Source organism: Tursiops truncatus, chromosome 7, assembly GCF_011762595.2.
Source record: "Tursiops truncatus isolate mTurTru1 chromosome 7, mTurTru1.mat.Y, whole genome shotgun sequence".
NCBI lineage: Eukaryota > Metazoa > Chordata > Mammalia > Artiodactyla > Delphinidae > Tursiops > Tursiops truncatus.
The window spans coordinates 55,135,581-55,156,196 of record NC_047040.1 but is presented as its reverse complement, the minus strand read 5'-3'; the positions used below and the strand labels follow the sequence as shown (position 1 = coordinate 55,156,196).

Sequence of the window (20,616 nt, the reverse complement as noted above, 5' to 3'; positions counted from 1 at the left end):
GTGGTTAGTTCTGGAGAAGAGGAAGGCCACACTGAGAGAGCAGAGCTAGAGTCTCGCACGGGCTGAGCCCAGGAGGAGGGGAGCGGCGACTGAGGATGTTGAGGGTATTTCTAAGCCATTCCCACTGTGGCTGAGGAAGGGAAGTGGGGCCAGCACTAACTGGCTATGAGCACAGGGAAGAGGGGGTGGTGACGATTAGCAAGCTTGATGAGCCCAACAAGGTGGGAGAGGGGAAGAAGGAAGGATGGCAGAGTATGATGAGAGTGAATTTTCCAATTTTAAGATAATTGAGGCAATCCTCTAGTTGTCTATTTGTGGCAATGGCTGTTGTTTCTGGAAAGATAAAGATTAAAATTCACATTATTAGAGTCCCAAATATTAGACCATATGAGACTAAGCAGCCTTTCCAGGAGGCTACCATTAAAATAAATACATTATCTAGGGGTGCCTAGTTCTTTCCAATTAAAGATGTATATACTAAAAATTTTCCAAGTCTCTGTCCTCACTGGGTCTTTCCAGTTAATGGATATAATTTAAGATGGTTTACCTCATGGAGCCATCAAAACATACTTGTCATATTTTCCAGACTCTCTAAGGCAGTCAAAGGGAATGTTAAAAGAATTGGTGATAACGTAATACTACTCATTAATGTGCAATGTGTTTTCTTCCCCTAGAACAATATGTGCAACTTTAATAGTAATCTAAAGTAGTACTTTATCCCCCAAACACCAATCTACCAGTGAGAAATTCTGGTACTAGGACAAGTGAGGGAGGAGATGTTCTGAGTCAGTCCCCTGATTTCCCTGAAACAACAAAGAGGCATTTCTTTATGCCAACCTCATCTGCACATAGGTTTCTAGAACATTGCCTACAAATGATTCCTTAAATTCCTGACGAAAGCACTCCTAAATAATAACTGACCTTTGGACTTAGAGCCGATGCGTTGTCTTCCACTATCAATGCAGCAAAGTCTGTTTGACTCTTAGAACCATGGCCCCCTATTTGTCTTCACTACCCACAGCTTCCCCATTGTACAACTTATTCAAGTCTTAGTAATCCTCCTAACTTTCCTCACCCTCCTGGTCATCTGGAAATTTTATATCCATTGTCCAATCTTCCCTACCAAATCCCATTCTCGGGAAAGGCTCTCAGCCTGGTTTACACTAAGTATCAGCAACTGAGAGATTACCGGGAGCGAGTGCATTTCAGCCCTACCTCTTAATGGTTCCATTTTCCCACATTTCCCTTTGTAACAGAAGCATAACTGATAGACCAGAAGGCGTTACAAAGAATGGAAAAGGAGCTGTCCTGTCAGGCTAGCACTCAGCATCCCAGATTGCAGAAGTGCTTTGCTGTGAAGATCTGACAGGCGAAAGGGGCTTTAATGCTCTAGGTCAAAGGATCTCAGAGCCTGAAGTCCCATTATCCTTAAGTGCTACAGGACAAGGGTAAGAATTTTTGAGTTGTCTGTAACAGGCTTTAATAAAAAAAATTTTTTTTTTTAAATCAGAGAAAGAACGTCACAGGGAAGAATTGCATGGGATTGAAGAGTGACAGAATTAACATCATGATATCTTAGATTTAACTGTGTAACTCTGGGCATCAGCCCCCCATGGCAGAGGAGACCTGGGTGCTGATGGGTTTTCCGCCACTCCTGAATCTGTAACACATAGACCACCAAACCATCCATGAATAAGGCCTGCCCTACTTTTTAGTTATTTTCTGCCATTCCCCTTGCTGAACCTTTCCTATTTAAATGTTGGGTTCAATTGTTCATTTCTGTTGCAGGCAGAAAAGAAACCCTGCATGTAATGGCTCTGAAAATTCTTTCCATAACTATATAAAGGGAAGGAAATACTAAATTAAGCAACAGAATAGTATACCTTATATTGAGTAAATAATAGCTTGTTGTGCATTCGTATACTTGTTTTAAGGTGTTCTTTGATCTAGTATGAAAAAAAAAGGCAGAAAGCTTCACAGATGATGTGCTAGAGTGTAACTAATTATTGGGAGTTGAGTTCGTAAGCACAATGCTGACTAAAAGCAAGGCCAGAATAATTGTTTCATGGTGAAGGTATTTGTAAATAGAGTATGCACTCCAAGAAGCCACCTGACCCAATGTCAGGTCATTTGCAAATGCAGTTTATGTACATGCTGTTGGGACAGTCTCAGACAAGGATATTAGTTAGAATAAAATCCAACAAACACTCCTTGCTGACGAGGGCAATAGAAAGTAATCCATCTGAATTCCCCAAAGATACAGCAAGACAAGTTAGTTTACTTAGATCTTGCATTATTTCAATTCTGGTTTTGAGTAACAGTTTATAGTTTTTAGAGGGCTCATAATAGCCTGGTAAAATATAATTTCACATAAGATATAAAAGGTCTAACATTTTAAAACTTCTTTATAATTTTGCCTAATTACAAAAACAATATATGCAGTCGTGAAATTTTCAAGTTAAACCAAAATCAAAAGCTGTAATCTTGCCATCTCTAGAGATAGCAACTATTAACAGTTTGGGGTAAGTTCTTCCTGATCTTTTCCTACAAATATGTAATATGTTCATACATCAATTTATAATATTCAACAATATATAATTATTCATAAATAACACAGATAATATATTCAATAATATTGAACAATATTCAATAATAATGCTTATTAGATATTGGGGATACATCAGTGAGCAAAACCAATAAAATTCTCACCTTCTTTGAGCTTACATTCCAGTGAGAAAAGGCAGATGGTAAACAATACAAAAAAATACATAAATAAACTATATGTTAGAAGATATTAAAAATTATGGGGAAAAATAGAGCAGGATAAAAGGGATTAGAAATACCACCTTACTAACAGGTAACATTCAAACGATGACTATAAAGAGATGAGGCTATAACCCACGCAGACACTGGAGAAAGAGTATTTCAGCAGAGGAGTAGCCAGTGCAAAGGCCCTGAGGTAGGTGTATGAGTGGCATGTTCTAGGAGTAACAAGGAGACTGGTGTGGCTGGAGAAGTATGAATGAGGGCTGAGGATAGAAAATGAGGTGACATCATGTAGGGCACTGTAAACCTCTGAAAGAATGGTGAGTTTGGATTTTACTCTAGTGAAGTAAGGAGACTATGAGAACTTTGTGAGCTGACTTGTGATACAATATAACTTAAAAATTTAAAACCCCTGGTATTGTATTGAGAAAAGAGTGTGGAGGGGAAGAGTGGAAGCAGAGAAGTAGATTAAGAAGCTACGGCCATGAAATGGTCCAGAGATGATGGTGGCTTGGACCTGGGTGGTAGCAGTTGAGTGGTGAGAAATGGTCAGATTTTGGATAAATTTTGCAGGTAGAGCCAATTATACTTCCTGATGAGTTAGATGTGCAACACGAGAGAATCATGCCTATAACATTTTTGGCACAAGCATTAGGAAGAACTGAGTTGCCTTAACAGAGATAGGGAAACAGAGGAGCAAGCTTGGCAGAAAAGAGATTGTAAGTTCTGTTTTGGACATGTTAAGTTTGTTGTCTATTAGAAAAATATGTGCATATATATGTATATATACCCACATATATTATTCTATACATACTTTTAAACATTATTCTAAACATACTTCTCTATGACTTGCTTTTGTTCTTGTGGACATTTTTTCCATATCAGGACATACAGATCATCTCATGGGATATTTTGTATGGACTCAATTTTGGTCTTTATTATAGTGTTATAGGCAGAATTCTAAAGATATGGCCTCTAAGACTCACACCTGCCCACCCTTTACTTTGTACAAATCTGGTATAATCCCCTCCCCTCGGGTGTGGGCAGGACTTGTGAATGTGATAGGACTGTCACTTCTTTGATTAGGTTATGTTATAAGGCTGTGATGGGACAGCCTCTCGTGTGTCACTCCTGACATTATGTAAGCCTCTGTGAGAGCCAACTGAAGTTTCTCCCTTTGGCTTTGAAGAAGTAAGCTGCCAAGTTGTGAGAGGGTCATATGGCTAGTAGTACCTGAGGGCAGTCTCTAGGAGCTAAGAGAGACTTTTGGCCAGCAGTCAGTAAGAAAATGGGAAGCTCAGTCTGTAACTGCAAGGAACTCAGTTCTGCCGACAACCTGAATGGGTTTTGAAAAGAATGCCAGGACCAAATGAGAACGCCACGGGGCCACCTCCTTGGTTTAGGCCTTGTGAGACCCTAGGCATCATGCCAGACTTCTGACCTACAGAAGATAATAAACAGGTGTTTGCCTTAAGCTGCTGAATTTATAGTGATTTGTTACACAGCAACAGAAAATTAATATACATGATATTCCTGTCCGTGTCTTTAGGAGCCAAGCATGAATACCCCTACCACGGAGCAAATGACTGATTAGACTACAAAACTCACTAGCATGATAACCCATGAATGTGAGTGTTTCTTGAGCCACTATGAATAAATATAATGAGTTACATTTAGTCAGTCTTTTCTGTCTTGGCTCCTTTTTGAGGACTGCAGAATCTTGTAAGAGAATTAGCATACAGTGATCTTCATAAGGCTGCAGAATGTAAACCTCAGAAATTTGGTTCTGGCTTTGTGACTATCTTATATAACCACTCTGTCATAATTTTCCACCCATAAACCAAGGAGTTTGGCCTTAAAACTATGCATGCTATCAAGCCCAGCAGGTACCTCTCTAGGAGTCAAACAGGCAGACAGAAGGCAAGTAATCACTGTGCCTCACTGCTAAGTCATTCTGTTCACCACAAGGAGGGAACACCATTAAATATTTAAAACAATCACAAAGAGAACACACAGCAGGTAAACAACTATGATTACTTGCCCCGTAGCCCTCACAGCAAGTGCCTGGGATGAGGTTTACATCACATTAAAGACACCCCTTTGTAGCTTCTATCAAAAGGAAGACCAAGGGTTTCACAACTGAGATTTCAAAATAAGGATCGTTCTCTTGCTGCATATCTTTGGGCAGAGTTTCTGAGGACTTACCAGAAGTTACCACAAGGTAGGAAAGACACAGAAATGAGAAATGCAGTTTCCACTTCGTATAGCCAAAGCAAATGTTGATGGAATAAATTCTCTCTTATTAGGCACTGGCTTTTAGCCTTATGATTTAAGGACTGGTGGGCTGCTTGGGCCTGGGCAGTATAGCCAGCCCCTAAAATCCGATCATACCTAAATGTGCTTGGGTAACCTGGCCCCTGGATGACTGGCCAGCCACTCTCGTGAAGAGCCAGGGCAGCATATTGCTGGTCTCCGCAGGGGAGGATATGGTGAACATCTCCCCAGAGCCGCCCAAGGCCATAGGACATGCATCCAGCCTTATTCACCTTTGTAGGTAACACCTGCTATTGTTTCTCCTCTGACCAGACAGGAAAAGACCTGGCTTTCTTGAAGACCTACAAGTTATCAGATTATTGCCACCATCCCTTTTTTGCTGTCAACAGTCACCCTTTATTCCTCTCTTTGGCTAGAGACTTTCCTCTTCTTTCCTCATGTGTCTCTGGAGGAAAAGAACATTGACATTGGCTTGTCCATGATCAAGGTCTGCTGGTCTGCAGTTCTGTGTAAAGACCTCCTCATTTAGAGAAAAGGACCTGCTTCTAGCAATCCTTCAAGAACCGAAAAACTAGTCCTCAACCAGACTAAAATCTTCACCTGACATTTATATATTTATAGGACTGCACGATTTACAAAAGAGTTATATAGAATTTTACTCGTTACATTATGTATGCAAGTAGTATGCCCAAGACTACCCAGCTGGTGAGTAGGGCAGCTGGGACAAAAAGATAGGTCTGCCGTACATAAATTCCTACACCAGTGTAGACAGAGGAATGACAGAGTGGTGACTGTTTTCCAGGCAGCCCCTGAGCAGCTGGTCCCCGTGAGAGGCCACTCAGGGAGAGAGAACTGAATTAGGAATCAGAAAGCCCATAGTCTGTTCTGTGCCCTGTCTTGAGGAAGCTGTGTGGCCTTAGGCAAGTCACTTCAGCTCTCTGAGCCTCTGTTTCCTCACCTGTAAATGAAAGAAATCTCTAATATTTCTATTAACTGAAAGTGATATATCTACAGTATGAAATCCCAGAATAAGGCCAATCCACTTTGGGGGGGCTCTATCCCAGGTCCCTGCTGTCTAATGAATTGGTGTCCTTCTTCATGTTCAGTGAAGAGAATTCAAACTGCCAGAATTAGTCACTGAGCCATTGAGAAATTTAGGATAGATGCCAGTGCTCAGGATATAGAGTTATGTTGAGAAAATCTATATGAAAAAATAGGAAATGCTTTGAAAAGAATTCCCCATGAAACCTCCCTGCAAATTATCATTTTTGTTAACCAGCCTCAAATTATTCAGGGAACTTAGTGAATGTAGAGAACAAAAAAGCACATAGTTTTCCCAGTGGAGATACCTATTGGAGATAATCCATTAATCCTAGATTAAAAAAAATGATTTCCTTATATTCTATCACTGATAAACAACTACTTAGTTATGATTACTGGGAGAAATTATGGACCCATATACCAGACTCAAGAAGAGAGGATGTAAACCTTTCCAAGAAGACAGCACAATTCTAAAAGGTACCCTCTGTCTCTAGGATAACTCTAGAATTACCTTTAGTGAAAGGGTGAAGCAATTCCATTTTGTCATTGTATTTTTTTATCTTGAGGGAAATACTTAGTATGTTAATGAAAGATACTATCTGAATTGATTATCTTTATCATATCATCTACACCATCTTATATCAGGCTTGTAAGGAGAAGGTTCAAGCCTCTTAACTTCTTGAGGGAGAGCTCTGTGGCTCAGTCTGGAGTCTGTTTCATTCATTAATTAACATAAGCAGTTGACACCTGTCACTGAGGCAAAATATTCTTGAAAAGGGAGGAAGCCTAAGCAGATAAATAATTTTGTTTTTCCTGGTGTGATACATAACACACACACACTCACACATACACACACACAACATACACACATTTGCAGGACAAATCTATTAACTACCTATATTTAGGCAGAATTCTCTCTCTCTCTCTCACCTCCATCTGTATTGATTAATTCTTTTCCAATTTTTTCCCTCTCAGCATGAGAAGGGGAACATAAAGTAATTTTATATTTCAGTACCACACAAAGAGAACATGTAAAAATCATGGTATATTGCATCTTCAGATTTGCATTTAAAATCTGGTATTAGTTGTGTGGAAGATTGGAAGCATTTTAGGTGGAAGGTCAAGAAATAATGATGGTCTAGGTACTAGGGAAGAAAGTGACTTCACAAAATGGTCACTGCTTAAACTACCACAGTTTACTGTCTTCAGACATCATTGCCTCTAACTACTGGATCAGGGCATGAAATTTTTATGCTCAGTCCCATAGAATTAACTGTTGCATTTTTGCTCAAGAGCCCACAACATTCTTTTTATAGATGAGCGGGCAGGCTGTCTTACTGGAATGGAGCAGTGTGTGGAGGAAGACATAAAATGGCTATATCGCTAATCAGGAAGAGATGTGGTAGGAGTCTGCCTGTAGACATAAGGATATAGGCTATTCAGGCTCACTATATTGTATCAGCAAGAAGTATTCTTGAGACATATACTGTTTTTCATAAGAAAAAAAGTAATGATTGGTCAAGAACTTTTTATTCCCTGTTAAAGGTGAAGATACCTGTAGCCTATGACCCAGCATGTCACTCTCCTAGGTACAGACACTACAAAAACTCTTGCACATGTGCACTTGGAGACATGGACAAGAATGTCTTTGGCAGTTATGCATGTAACAGCAAAACACTGAATCCAAATGTCCATCAACTCTGCAGTGGATAAAGGGACACATTCATACAATGTAATACTTAGAAGCCCTAAAAATAAATGAATGAATTACAAGTGCACATGACTCAGGAATTTATGTTGAATGAACAAGCAAGCCACAGAAGAAGATATACAGTATAATTCAATTTATATAAAGTTCAGAGACATGTGAAATGTAAAATATGTAATAATATGTAAAAAATGTAATAATATATTTGGCAGGGATTCAAACATATGTGATGAAACTATATATAAAAGCAAAGGAATGTTAAATTTAAATTAGGATAGTGTGTGGGAAATAAAGGAGACTGGATTAAGGAAGATCAGTACAAGGATTCAAAGGTAATGATTGTATTCTTTTTCTTAAACTGGGTGGTGGGTGTTTATCATGTTTTGTTACACTTTTGCATATGTCTTATGAACCAACTTTTAAAATGGTGTAAATTTGTTGACTCTTTTTGCTACCCCAGAATTTGACTTTATGGCCCAAAGCTCAGAGCAGAATAATAGCAAGCCATACCAAATTTAGCACTATAATTTGGGGTAGGAATCGACCATCATCTCTTAACCTCTAATCTAATATGTTGACTTTGTAACAATGAATTGGCAATTAATGATTTTTTTCTGCATAGCTAGCCTTTCAGTTTGTTCAGCTGTTACTGATGTTAGTAATAGAATACTGAGAACATTTCTTCATAAAAGTGTGTGTTTAGAGGTCTTTTCTTCAGTATCCTCTCTCTAAAGTCAAGAAGGAAAGAAACATAGCAGAAGGCAAAACTTCATAACATCAATCCTAACCCAATTATAATGATAATGCATATAAATATTGACACCTATAAATCATTTCTGCTCTGTTAGTCACAGAACCAGGGATGATGGTATTCTTCCTTACAGGAGGAGAACTAAAGAAGTTCTGGACTGTGTACTTTCCCAGGGAGGGTATCTCAAAGCTCAGAAATACTGCATCAGAACTGACAAGAGCTAGAGGCTGGTGAGCATTGGGGCAGCTAAGAGAGCACACTGGAGAGACACCCAACTCAGAAAGGGAGTTCATGAAAGGATGTCCAAGATACAGGCATCTCCACTTGATGTTGAAGAATGAATAGAAAATACGTAGAGGATGTAGCCTGGGGAAAGAGAATTCCAGGCAGCCACAGAGATGTGGTAAATTTCACGAATTTAAGCTTTCCATGCAGACATCTGCAAAGATCTGAATGAAGTTATACATTTGACTTGGATTCCAGCCTCCCAACCATTGCTGTGTCCCACCCCAGACATTGGAGACAGCACAGGGCAGGATTCAGAGGCAGAGCTGTGGAGTCTGAGAGACTAGGACTGAATCCTTGTCTGTCTCCAGAGTCGTAGACCAGCTCTCATTTCTGATTAAATGTTCAGTTATTATTACTGATCTAACCTTTGTTCTGAAGCCAGTGTGATCTTTCTAAAGTATAACTCCTGCTTCTCCCCCATATGCAACTCAACTAGTGTTTCCCCATTGCCCAAGATAAATACTCAAACTTCTTAACAGGGCTTTCAAAGCCTTTGGGCGATCTGCCCCCTACTTCCCTCCCCCACCTCATCAACCTGGCCCTCCAGCTACATTAACTCATCTCCATTCCCAGACTCCTCATGCTCTCTCAGCCTTGCCTGGAACACACCACTGTCCTCACTGCAACACTCCTGTTACTCTTCAGACCTTAGCTTTGTAATGTAGTAATTTAATCTTGCAATTTATCGAATACACACCACACACACATATGGGTGCACACACACCCCTAGAGACATTTTATAAATTAATGTAAATTTATCTGGATGCTACTCTATACCACCTTAAAAGTTAGGCTTCTGCCAAGTCAGAATCTATATTAATATATTCTGTACATCAGCACAATGCGCCTACATAATTAACATTAAACAGTAACAGAAGCCAACGTACTCTTTCTTGGGAGCAATCTTATAAAATATGGTAGTTGTACTAACATCTATCGGGAAATAACTATGTTATATACACATTTTTATTATTAACCATTTCATAGTTTAATATAAACTATGTTTAATATAAAATGTGCATGAGTATACTTAATGCATGGGTTTACTTATATGTTTAATACAAAATGCCCCCAATCATAAAAGAGCATCAGACTAGAGGACTAAAGAATGTCTTTAGCAGTTATGTGTGTAACAGTGAAACACTGAATCCAAATTTCCTTCGATACTACAGTGGATAAAAAAAGTGACACTTATTCATACAATGGAATACTTTGCAGCAGTGAAAATAAATGAATGAATTACAAATTCATGTGACTTAGGAACATATATTGAATGGAAAAGCAAGTCACAGAAGAATACATACAGTATAATTCAGTTTATATAAAGTTCGGAGACATGTACAATATAATTGGCAGGGATTCAAACATATGCAATTAAACTATATAGCCATTTTGCCACAAATCAGTGTAGAGAGAGGAAGCTTTCCTGTCAGTCAGCAGTAGGCGATGCTAAAACTCAGATCACAGGGGAAAGATTTAGAAGAATTGCCAGTAAATTCAGGGGTTGCTCTTGAGTTGTATGATGTCCCTTTTTTGCTTCAGCCAGCAAACCATCAACAGGGTAACAACCGAACCTTAAGACTGCAACCAGAGGCCTCCTCTTACCTCAGCATCAAAGCGGGGATCCTGGTAGGCGTCACTGATGTTTACTGGAAGGCCTGTAGAAGCTACCAGCTCAGCAATGCTGTTATTTATCAGCCAGTCGGAGTATGATGATTTCTCCATGCTTTCTTTGAAACTATCAGAACACCAAGGCAGGCAGTAAGAAAAGAGAAAAACATCAGTTTACCTGCAAGCAAACCCTGCAAAAGTACACTCATAGCAGGATTACCTACCCTCATTAAGAAGGGGTAAGTGACCTTAATCACAGAACAATAGTGAGGTAATTATAAGCAGCTACTTTATCATGTAAAATAATCAACTCCATGGGTAGAAATGATAGACCCTCTATGATCCAGAGGATAACTCTAGGTTGTATTTAGGCCCCAAAGCAGGCAGACATAAAGCAGATAACCAGGTAATGACCAAAATTGATGATAGGATGCCAACGCCATGGCATAATCAATTCCACTGACCTTCCCAGCTTGCACCCCCTAACTAAGCAGACCAGATGCTTGATACCAGGGAGAATTAAACCTAAGGATGGAGAAAAATCCGGAAATAAATTGAGAATTTACAAAAGTTTAAGTGTAGCAAAAGAGCACATCTAGACTCAGTGTTAGTGTTTTGTAACTATTGTTGTAGTTTCAGAGTATGTTTCTTAACAAAAACACACTTCCTACTTACAAAATCTTACTGGAAAATCTGTTTTAACTCTACCCTTAACAATAATAATTTAAAATAATCCATATTTGATTTTAACAAGGAATTTTATGTTAAATGATTTTGTGAATTTTCCTTTGTGTCACTTTCACTACTTCACTACAAATGTCAAATTTACAGAAATGCCATAAGAATTAGTAAGATTCCTCACTTCATCCCTCGCTTCCATCATTTCTCCCCCCCATGCCTATTGAGCACTGCCACGAGCTGTGGAAATGCAAACTTGAGCACTGTTCAAATTAACAATATCAAGGAAAATTTTCCGGGAGGATGTTAGATTTGTGGCTTGACCAGTAATAACTGAAATTATGTAAAAGAATGCAAGTATACAGGGCAATGTTTTCCAAACTACCTTCTGTGGAACCCTGGGTTCCTGAAGATGTTAATGAGTGTACTACAGTCAGAATAATACCTCTGTTGACTTTTTAATCTAAGCTGCATTATATGTAATAAAAACACTAAATGCTGTACACAGTCGTTGTTATTATGCAATAATGTGCCTGTGTGGAATTTGTGCCATACTGAGAATGCCAGAAACTGACATGGAGAGGCCACCAGATGTGTGAATGAGAGGGAAGCACAGACATCATTTACCATCATGAATATATCTCATCTGTAACGACTGCTGGTCTGCGTCTGATAAATTCAACATATATTTGTGAGGTTATTCAGCCCTTATTGCATATTAAACGTTACTGGTACATAAACGTATTCCCTATGGATCTCTGGCTGAAGATGGAAGTGTTAATAAAAAGCAGAGTCTTGAATTTCTCAGATGATGGCTAAGTCAAAGAAGGAAAAAGACTGAGGACTTCAAAGAGAAGATGAAGCCTTTATTTTCTCAAACAAACAAAGGAACAACAAAAAAGTCCACGTTTTATTTTCTCTTTGCTGTATTCTACCTGTGAGAAGTGAAATTTTACATTGTGCTGTAATGAAAGCAAAATACAGGAAGAAACATAACAGCGCTCCTGATATGAGGTTCCAACTTAATGAAGTCACTTGTCAGCTTATAAAATCATTCAATGCTGATGATTTCTTGCAGTGATTAATCAAGCTATTGATTCATTCTGCGCTGCCTGTGTACCACAGGTTTTGTCTACATCTCTTCTGTGATGAAACAATGTGGAAAATGCTGACCTGGTGTGTGGTGGGAAGAAGAGCTGTGCAGGACCCTGGGGACGAGCCAGGGAGGGAACCTGCGAAAGAAACGCTGGGGTGGGGGAGGCTGAGGAGGGGTAACCAAGAACTAAGGAAGGAAGCAGCTTTATCAACAAGTGTCAAAAACCTTTAAGTGGGTCTCAGGATGGGCAAGAGTTCAGCAAGGAGAGATTGGAAGGGTGAGGAAGAAGGCACCCATGGAGGAGGAAAGAGCAGGAACAAAGGACATGAAGCAGCAGAGTACAAGGGTGTGTTCTTGGAACATGGATTAATCGCCTTGGAGCACGGGACGCATACTGTGGGGAATAAGACTGAACAGGAGGTCAGAGCCCAAAGGTGGAGGCTTTGACCAAGGAGCTGAGACCTACGTTATAGGCAATGGGGAGTGATGTAAGAGTATTGAGCAGGGAAGTGACAGGACTTGAGCTGTGACCTTAGGAAACTTAATCCAGGGAGAATGAGCACGAACAACTGGCTAAGAGAGGCTGAAGGTGGGGAGAGGTCCTGGCAGACCAGTTAAGTTGTGCAGTGGGAGGTGACGATGCTGGCCACTCAGGAGGTACTGCAGACGATTCCACAGGGCTTGGTGGACAGGCAGCAATGGCTTACATTTTGCTGCTGTATGCCTGTGGCACTATTGGCAGAAGGGAGTTGTTTAGAGGATTGGGGAGATGGAAGAAGATAACAGACATTCTGTGAGCCTGGAACACGTTATTCATTGTTGAAAATCCAGGACCAGAGCCCATATCAAGTCTTCAGGACTGAAAATACTGATACAGAGTTGGGGCTATCTTCAGGGAAGATAGGGAATGAAGATAGGGAAGATAGGGAATGGATGAGATCACTCAGGGAGAGAATATATAGGTAAATCTGTAGGGGAAGGAAGAAGAAAGGCAGTAATAAAGAGGAGAAAGAAAAAAGGGAAAACAAATTAATCATCACCCACGGTGAGCAAAGGGAAGTTGGATGCTTACCTAACTAGTTTGTTTTGTCCTCACCTAAATCCTATGAGTACAATTCTCTACATTTTACAGATCAGAAAACTGAGGCTCAGAGATGCTAAATGACTTTCCCAAGTGGAAATAGGATTTTCAGCTAAAGTGTGACTCCAAAGTGTGACTCCACTTCTGTTTACCCTGTTGCCTCTCTGGGAAGGAGTCGATGGGTAGGAATAGAGCAAGAAGAGTAGGTTTTCACTAAAAAGAAGGGAGGCCAGTCAACATTACAGAGGGTTTCAGGGAGAGGCTGCAGGTAACAAACACTTCAGCCTCAGGCTGCAGTCAAGGAAGAAGGAGGACAAAACACTGGATTTGACAATCCAGAGCTTTAGGTCCCTACTTACAGAATCCTCAAAGATGATGATGGAAACACTTACTGAGCAGGGGCTCCTGAAAGACTCCTTCTAGATCTAGAGCTGCTCAGAATCTGGCTTAGTGCAGGCTGCACATGTACTGAAATCACTCCAAACTGTAGACAATGCAAAAGCATCAGCCCTGGGCTACAGGCACTGCTGAGGTGGCTTCTAGAAAGTACAAGCTATGGTCTCTGCCCTCGGGAGCTTGCCACCTAGTCCGGGAGGTGAGAAATAAACACGCTGACATTAAACAACGCACGACTCAAATACCCAGTTCAAATTTCAAATAAAAAATTTGTCACATGGCTGTGTTGGCTAGTTGCCAAGCCAATTGTGCCAATCATGAATGAGGAAGAAGTATAGGGAGGGAGAAACAACTGCAGGTGGGGCTAAGGCTTCAGGTGAGGCTAAGGCTTCAGAGAGGAGATGAGATTTGAACTGACCTAAAGCTGCAACAGTGCAAACAGATTTTCTGAAAACCACCCCTCCATTTCCCTCAGTTTAATCTTGCCTAGGTACATAAATTAAGGCCCAGGGGGACAGGATGGTTAGAGAGACAGCAAGGTTGATTTGTCAGTCTAAGTATTTATATCACATTCTGGCCTTTGTACCATTCAACCTTCCATGATTCTGGAATGCAGAATCATGACACTGAGTTAGAGCTTTCAAAACCTTGATCCTTTTCTTTAAAAAAAAAAAAAAAGGTAATTTTGTTTTATGATTAAGACTATGGGTTTCAGAGTCAGACACACTGACTTACATGACTCTCTTGCCACTTCCAAGCAAAGTACTCTCAGACAAGTTACTTACATTTCATCTGTAAAATGGGTATAATACTACTACTTAGTTATTGTGCAGATTAAGGTAATAATTTATGAAAGTACTTATCATATTATCTAGCCCATAGCAAACATTTTTTTTAAGTATCAACTTTTTAACAACTTCTAAAGTAAATTCTGCATGTGACAGTACCCCTTTGGACATTTCAGCAATGTGGTGTTGTGGGTTTAATCACAAAGGAAAAGGCCCAAATTATTTCTACTTCTTGAGGGACACATCTAGCTTAAAGGATCAGTTCTTTCATAAAGGTCCTATAGGTCAACTCCTCCTGATTTACGAGGGCCCTTTTATTCTGTGTGGTTTACTCCCTTTGACTGACTGCTGTTGGAATAGAACATGGTAAGATCATGGACATAGCTATGTATATTATGCAGGTTCTGCCCTGTACAGGGGTGCCCTGTCAAAGGAATGAATGGGGCTGAAATCTAGCCTAGTTGCGCACATTGGTTTAGAGCTGCATCCATCTAGAGGGAGTACCTTTTTCCTATCTCACAGAGACGCTGTAAGGGCTGAAAATGGCTCTGCTTCAATCTCTTCTTCAACACACATGACAAATGGACATCAATATCAAACTGAATGCCTTTAGTGACAGGGAACTCATTACCTACAAAAATATTCCATGCCATTTTGTGGCAGCTCAATCTACTTTCCAATAATCACCATCTTTTGCTCCCAGTCCCATGGTTTGCAGCCACAGAGCATGGCTCTAATTAACTGACAGCCCTTGAAATATTCGACAATAATTAACATGTTCCCTATAATCCTCCACCTGAGATCATTCTTTTTAACTTATCTCCAATTCCTTCAGCTACTCCCTTTGTGGCATAGCTTCCTTATTCTCATCCTCCCAGTCCTAGATGCGTCCGAGATGGTTAATAGCCCTCTTGCGTATGAAAGCCAGTCCGGAACAGTCTTGGCCGTGGGGTCTGAGCAGCATAGAGGTGGGATGACCACCTCCTTCATTCTGGATCCTGTTCCCACCAATGAGGCTCAGGATTAATAGTTCCTAATAGCTCTTTTTTAAAAATAGGGTTTTTTGTTTGTTTGTTTTTTGCGGTACGCGGGCCTCTCACTGCTGTGGCCTCTCCCATTGCAGAGCACCGGACGCGCAGGCTCAGTGGCCATGGCTCATGGGCCCAGCCACTCCGCAGCACATGGGATCCTCCTGGACTAGGGCACGAACCCGCGTCCCCTGCATCGGCAGGCGGACCCCCAACCACTGCGTCACCAGGGAAGCCCTTAAATAGGTTTTTGAAAGCTTAAATTAATATCCCAAATTGAATTAACCAATTTTCTAGAGCCCCCAAAATATGACCAGAGATATCAAAGGTCAATAAATTCAACACTAAGGTTTTCAATTTGAGCCATAATCAACCTAGGGAGAGTCACTGCAGTTTGGAAACACATCAATAATTTGATTACTCCACAGCCTGTGAGTGCAGATGAGATCATGTCAGCTCAGTGGATCTTAGCTGCCATGTGCATGACTGCAAAATGACCAGTTAGGTTATTTTAACTGTTTAAAAAGTAGACCTCCTTAAGATCAAGATTAGTTTAAAATAACAAGCATATTGTAAAGTAATCCTTCAGCTTGTATTTTACTAGAACCAGGTGCATATGAAGATGTGGGTTTTTAAGTGAGTTTCCTGTAAAGAGCTACAGTTTGATTCCTTTTCCTCAGTGGTATCTTGCTTCCAAGTGTGAGACTCATACTGACTTCAAAGAGAATTTCATGAGCTTAAATATATTGACTGTGGAGGGATAAAAGAGAATTGCCCTATTACAGAAAACACATAGTTCCTGAAATGTGGCTGTCCCTGAAATAAGGGCCAGTGAGATAGATATAAACCTCGGGTCGACAAGGTGCAGAGCAGCATAGGAGAGAAATCGATACAAGTAAAACAAAACTAGACAAAATAAAATACCCCGGGGAGCAGGAACTTTGCCATCTTCAATTGTCTGAAAAACCTACCTTAGCTAAAGGTTCAAACACAGAAAATTGTATGAAAATAAACTTAAGACTATTTTTTAGAATTCTCAAAACAAGTCTCTAAATTAGAAGACAAAATATCTGAAGAAAATAATATTAATCATTAGACTGTGTCTGTATTGACGGTTTTGTTCTCAACACTAGAGTTCACTCTAGTTTTCACTAGGGACTCCCAAGACTTCACTTTTTCAAGAATAACCATTGGTTGGGCCCCTACAAAATGCTGGAAAGTAGTGGGTGAATCTTGCATGAAGCAATTAAAAAGGGTCTTTTCCTTTTTGCTGAAAGGAGTTGGTCAGCTCAGTCCTGACCATCCTTATATATATGTATATACGTACAGAAAGAGGTATAGACAGGAGCAAAAGGGGCCCCACCTTCAGGGAGCTCACAAACAATGACAATGGATTGTGACGTCCTAAGGAAGGATGTACAAGACATTACGGCAATGGAGAGAAGCGCCAGTTCTGTTTGGGCTGGGAATGGTATTTGGGAACTACTTCGCAAAGGAAGTTGGTATAAGCTGATCTTTGTAGGATAAGAATGAACTCATCTGGCAGAGGAAGAAGGTAAAAACAATTCAGACAAAACCACAGCAAGCAGACTTCCGGGAAGATGGCGGAAGAGTAAGACGTGGAGATCACCTTCCTCTCCACAGATACACCAGAAATACATCTACGCGTGGAACAACTCCTACGGAGCACCTACTGAACGCTGGCAGAAGACCTCAGACCTCCCAAAAGGCAAGGAACCCCCCACGTACCTGGTTAGGGCAAAAGAAAAAACTAAACAGAGACAAAAGGATAGGGACGGGTCCTGCACCAGCGGAAGAGAGCTGTGAAGGAGGAAAAGTGTCCACACACTAGGAAGCCCCTTCGCGGGTGGAGACTTCGGGAGGCGGAGTGGGGGAGCTTGGGAGCCGCGGAGGAGAGCACAGCAACAGGGGTGCGGAGGGCAAAGCGGACAGATTCCAGCGCAGAGGATCGGGCCGACCGGCACTCACCAGCCGAGAGGCTTGTCTGCTCGCCCGCCGGGGCGGGCGGGACTGGGAGCTGAGGCTCCGGCTTTTGTCGGAGCGCCTGGAGAGGACTGGGGTTGGCGGCGTGAACACAGCCTGCAGGGCGTTGGTGCGCCGCGGCTGGCCAGGAGAGAGTCCGGGGAGGGGTCTGGACCTGCCGAAGAGGCAAGAGACGTTTACGTCCCTCTTTGTTTCCTGGTGCACGAGGAGAGGGGATTAAGAACGCTGCTTGAGAGAGCTCCAGGGACGGGCGCGAGCCGCGGCTAAGAGTGCGGAGCCCAGAGACGGACATGGGACGCTAAGGCCGCTGCTGCCGCCGCCAGGAGGCCTGTGTGCGAACACAGGTCACTAGCCACACGCCCTTCCGGGGAGCCTGTGCAGCCCGCCACTGCCAGGGTCCCGGGATCCAGGGACGGCTCCCCGGGAGAGCGCACGGCGCGCCTCAGGCTGCAGCGTCACGCCGGCCTCTGCCGCTGCAGGCCCGCCCCGCACTCCGTGACCCTCCCTACCCCCCGGCCTGGGTGAGCCAGAGCCTCCGAATCAGCGGCTCCTTTAACCCCGTCCTGTCTGAGCAAAGAACAGACGCCCTCCGGCGACCGACACGCACAGGCGGGGCCAAATCCAAAGCTGAGCCCCTGGGAACTGTGAGAACAAAGAAGAGAAAGGGAAATCTCTCCCAGCAGCCTCAGAAGCAGCGGATTAAAGCTCTACAATCAACTTGATATACCCTGCATCTGTGGAATACCTGAATAGACAACGAATCATCCCAAATTAAGGAGCCCTGTGGATGAAAGGCTCTTGGTGCTGCAGCCAGGACTCAGTGCTGTGCCTCTGAGGTGGGAGAGCCAACTTCAGGACACTGGTCCACAAGAGGCCTCCCAGCTGCACATAATATCAAACAGCAAAAATCTCCGAGAGATCTCCATCTCAACGCCAGCACCCAGCTTCACTCAACGACCAGCAAGCTACAGTGCTGGACATCCTATGCCAAACAACTAGCAAGACAGGAACACAACCCCACCCATTAGCAGAGAGGCTGCCCAAAATCATAATAAGTCTACAGACACCCCAAAACACACCACCAGACGTGGACCTGCCCACCAGAAAGACAAGATCCAGCCTCATACACCAGAACACAGGCACTAGTACCCTCCACCAGGAAGCCTACACAACGCACTGAACCAACCTTAGCCACTGGGGACAGACACAAAAAACAACAGGAACTACGAACCTTCAGCCTGCAAAAAAAAAAAAAGGAGACCCCAAACACAGTAAGATAAGCAAAATGAAAAGACAGAAAAACTCACAGCAGATGAAGGAGCAAGATACAAACCCACCAGACCTAACAAATGAAGAGGAAATAGGCAGTCTACCTGAAAAAGAATTCAGAATAATGATAGTAAGGTTGATCCGAAATCTTGGAGATAGAATGGACGATAGAATGGACAAATTGCAAGAATCAGTTAACAAGGACCTAGAAGAACTAAAGATGAAACAAGCAACGATGAACAACACAATAAATGAAATTAAAAGTACTCTAGATGGGATCAATAGCAGAATAACTGAGGCAGAAGAACGGATAAGTGACCTGGAAGATAAAATAGTGGAAATAACTACTGCAGAGCAGAATAAAGAAAAAAGAATGAAAAGAACTGAGGACAGTCTCAGAGACCTCTGGGACAACATTAAACGCACCAACATTCGAATTATAGGGGTTCCAGAAGAAGAAGAGAAAAAGAAAGGGACTGAGAAAATATTTGAAGAGATTATAGTTGAAAACTTCCCTAATATGGGAAAGGAAATAGTTAATCAAGTCCAGGAAGCACAGAGAGTCCCATACAGGATAAATCCAAGGAGAAATACGCCAAGACACATATTAATCAAACTGTCAAAATTAAATACAAAGAAAACATATTAAAAGCAGCAAGGGAAAAACAACAAATAACACACAAGGGAATCCCCATAAGGTTAACAGCTGATCTTTCAGCAGAAACTCTGCAAGCCAGAAGGGAGTGGCAGGACATATTGAAAGTGTTGAAGGAGAAAAACCTGCAACCAAGATTACTCTACCCAGCAAGGATCTCATTCAGATTTGATGGAGAAATTAAAACCTTTACAGACAAGCAAAAGCTGAGAGAGTTCAGCACCACCAAACCAGCTCTACAACAACTGCTAAAGGAACTTCTCTAGGCAAGAAACACAAAAGAAGGAAAGGACCTACAATAACGAACCCAAAACAATTAAGAAAATGGGAATAGGAACACACATATCGATAATTACCTTAAATGTAAATGGACTAAATGCTCCCACCAAAAGACACAGATTGGCTGAATGGATACAAAAACAAGACCCATATATTTGCTGTCTACAAGAGACCCACTTCAGACCTAGAGACACATACAGACTGAAAGTAAGGGGATGGAAAAAGGTATTTCATGCAAATGGAAACCAAAAGAAAGCTGGAGTAGCAATTCTCATATCAGACAAAATAGACTTTAAAACAAAGACTATTAGAAGAGACAAAGAAGGACACTACATAATGATCAAGGGATCGATCCAAGAGGAAGATATAACAATTGTAAATATTTATGCACCCAACATAGGTGCACCTCAATACATAAGGCAAATACTGACAACCATAAAAGGGGAAATCGACAGTAACACATTCATAGTAGGGGACTTTAACACCCCACTTTCACCAATGGACAGATCATCCAAAATGAAAATAAATAAGGAAACACAAGCTTTAAATGATACATTAAATGAGATGGAGTTAATTGATATTTATAGGACATTCCATCCAAAAACAACAGAATACACATTTTTCTCAAGTGCTCATGGAACATTCTCCAGGATAGATCATATCTTGGGTCACAAATCAAGCCTTGGTAAATTTAAGAAAATTGAAATTGTATCAAGTATCTTTTCTGACCACAACGCCATGAGACTAGATATCAATTACAGTAAAAGATCTGTAAAAAATACAAACACATGGAGGCTAAACAATACACTACTTAATAATGAAGTGATCACTGAAGAAATCAAAGAGGAAATCAAAAAATACCTAGAGAAAATGACAATGGAGACACAACGACCCAAAACCTGT

At 41.4% G+C, this 20,616-nt stretch overlaps 1 protein-coding gene across 1 annotated transcript in view; it reads right to left on the bottom strand.

The window, feature by feature from the left end:
* The window catches only part of PDE11A (phosphodiesterase 11A), a 435,071-nt gene that overhangs the window by 191,331 nt on the left and 223,124 nt on the right, over positions 1-20,616 (bottom strand). The window contains exon 7 of the mRNA XM_073806952.1: positions 10,434-10,566. Coding sequence (XP_073663053.1) covers positions 10,434-10,566 — 133 coding nt within the window. The remainder of the gene's footprint in view (positions 1-10,433; positions 10,567-20,616) is intronic.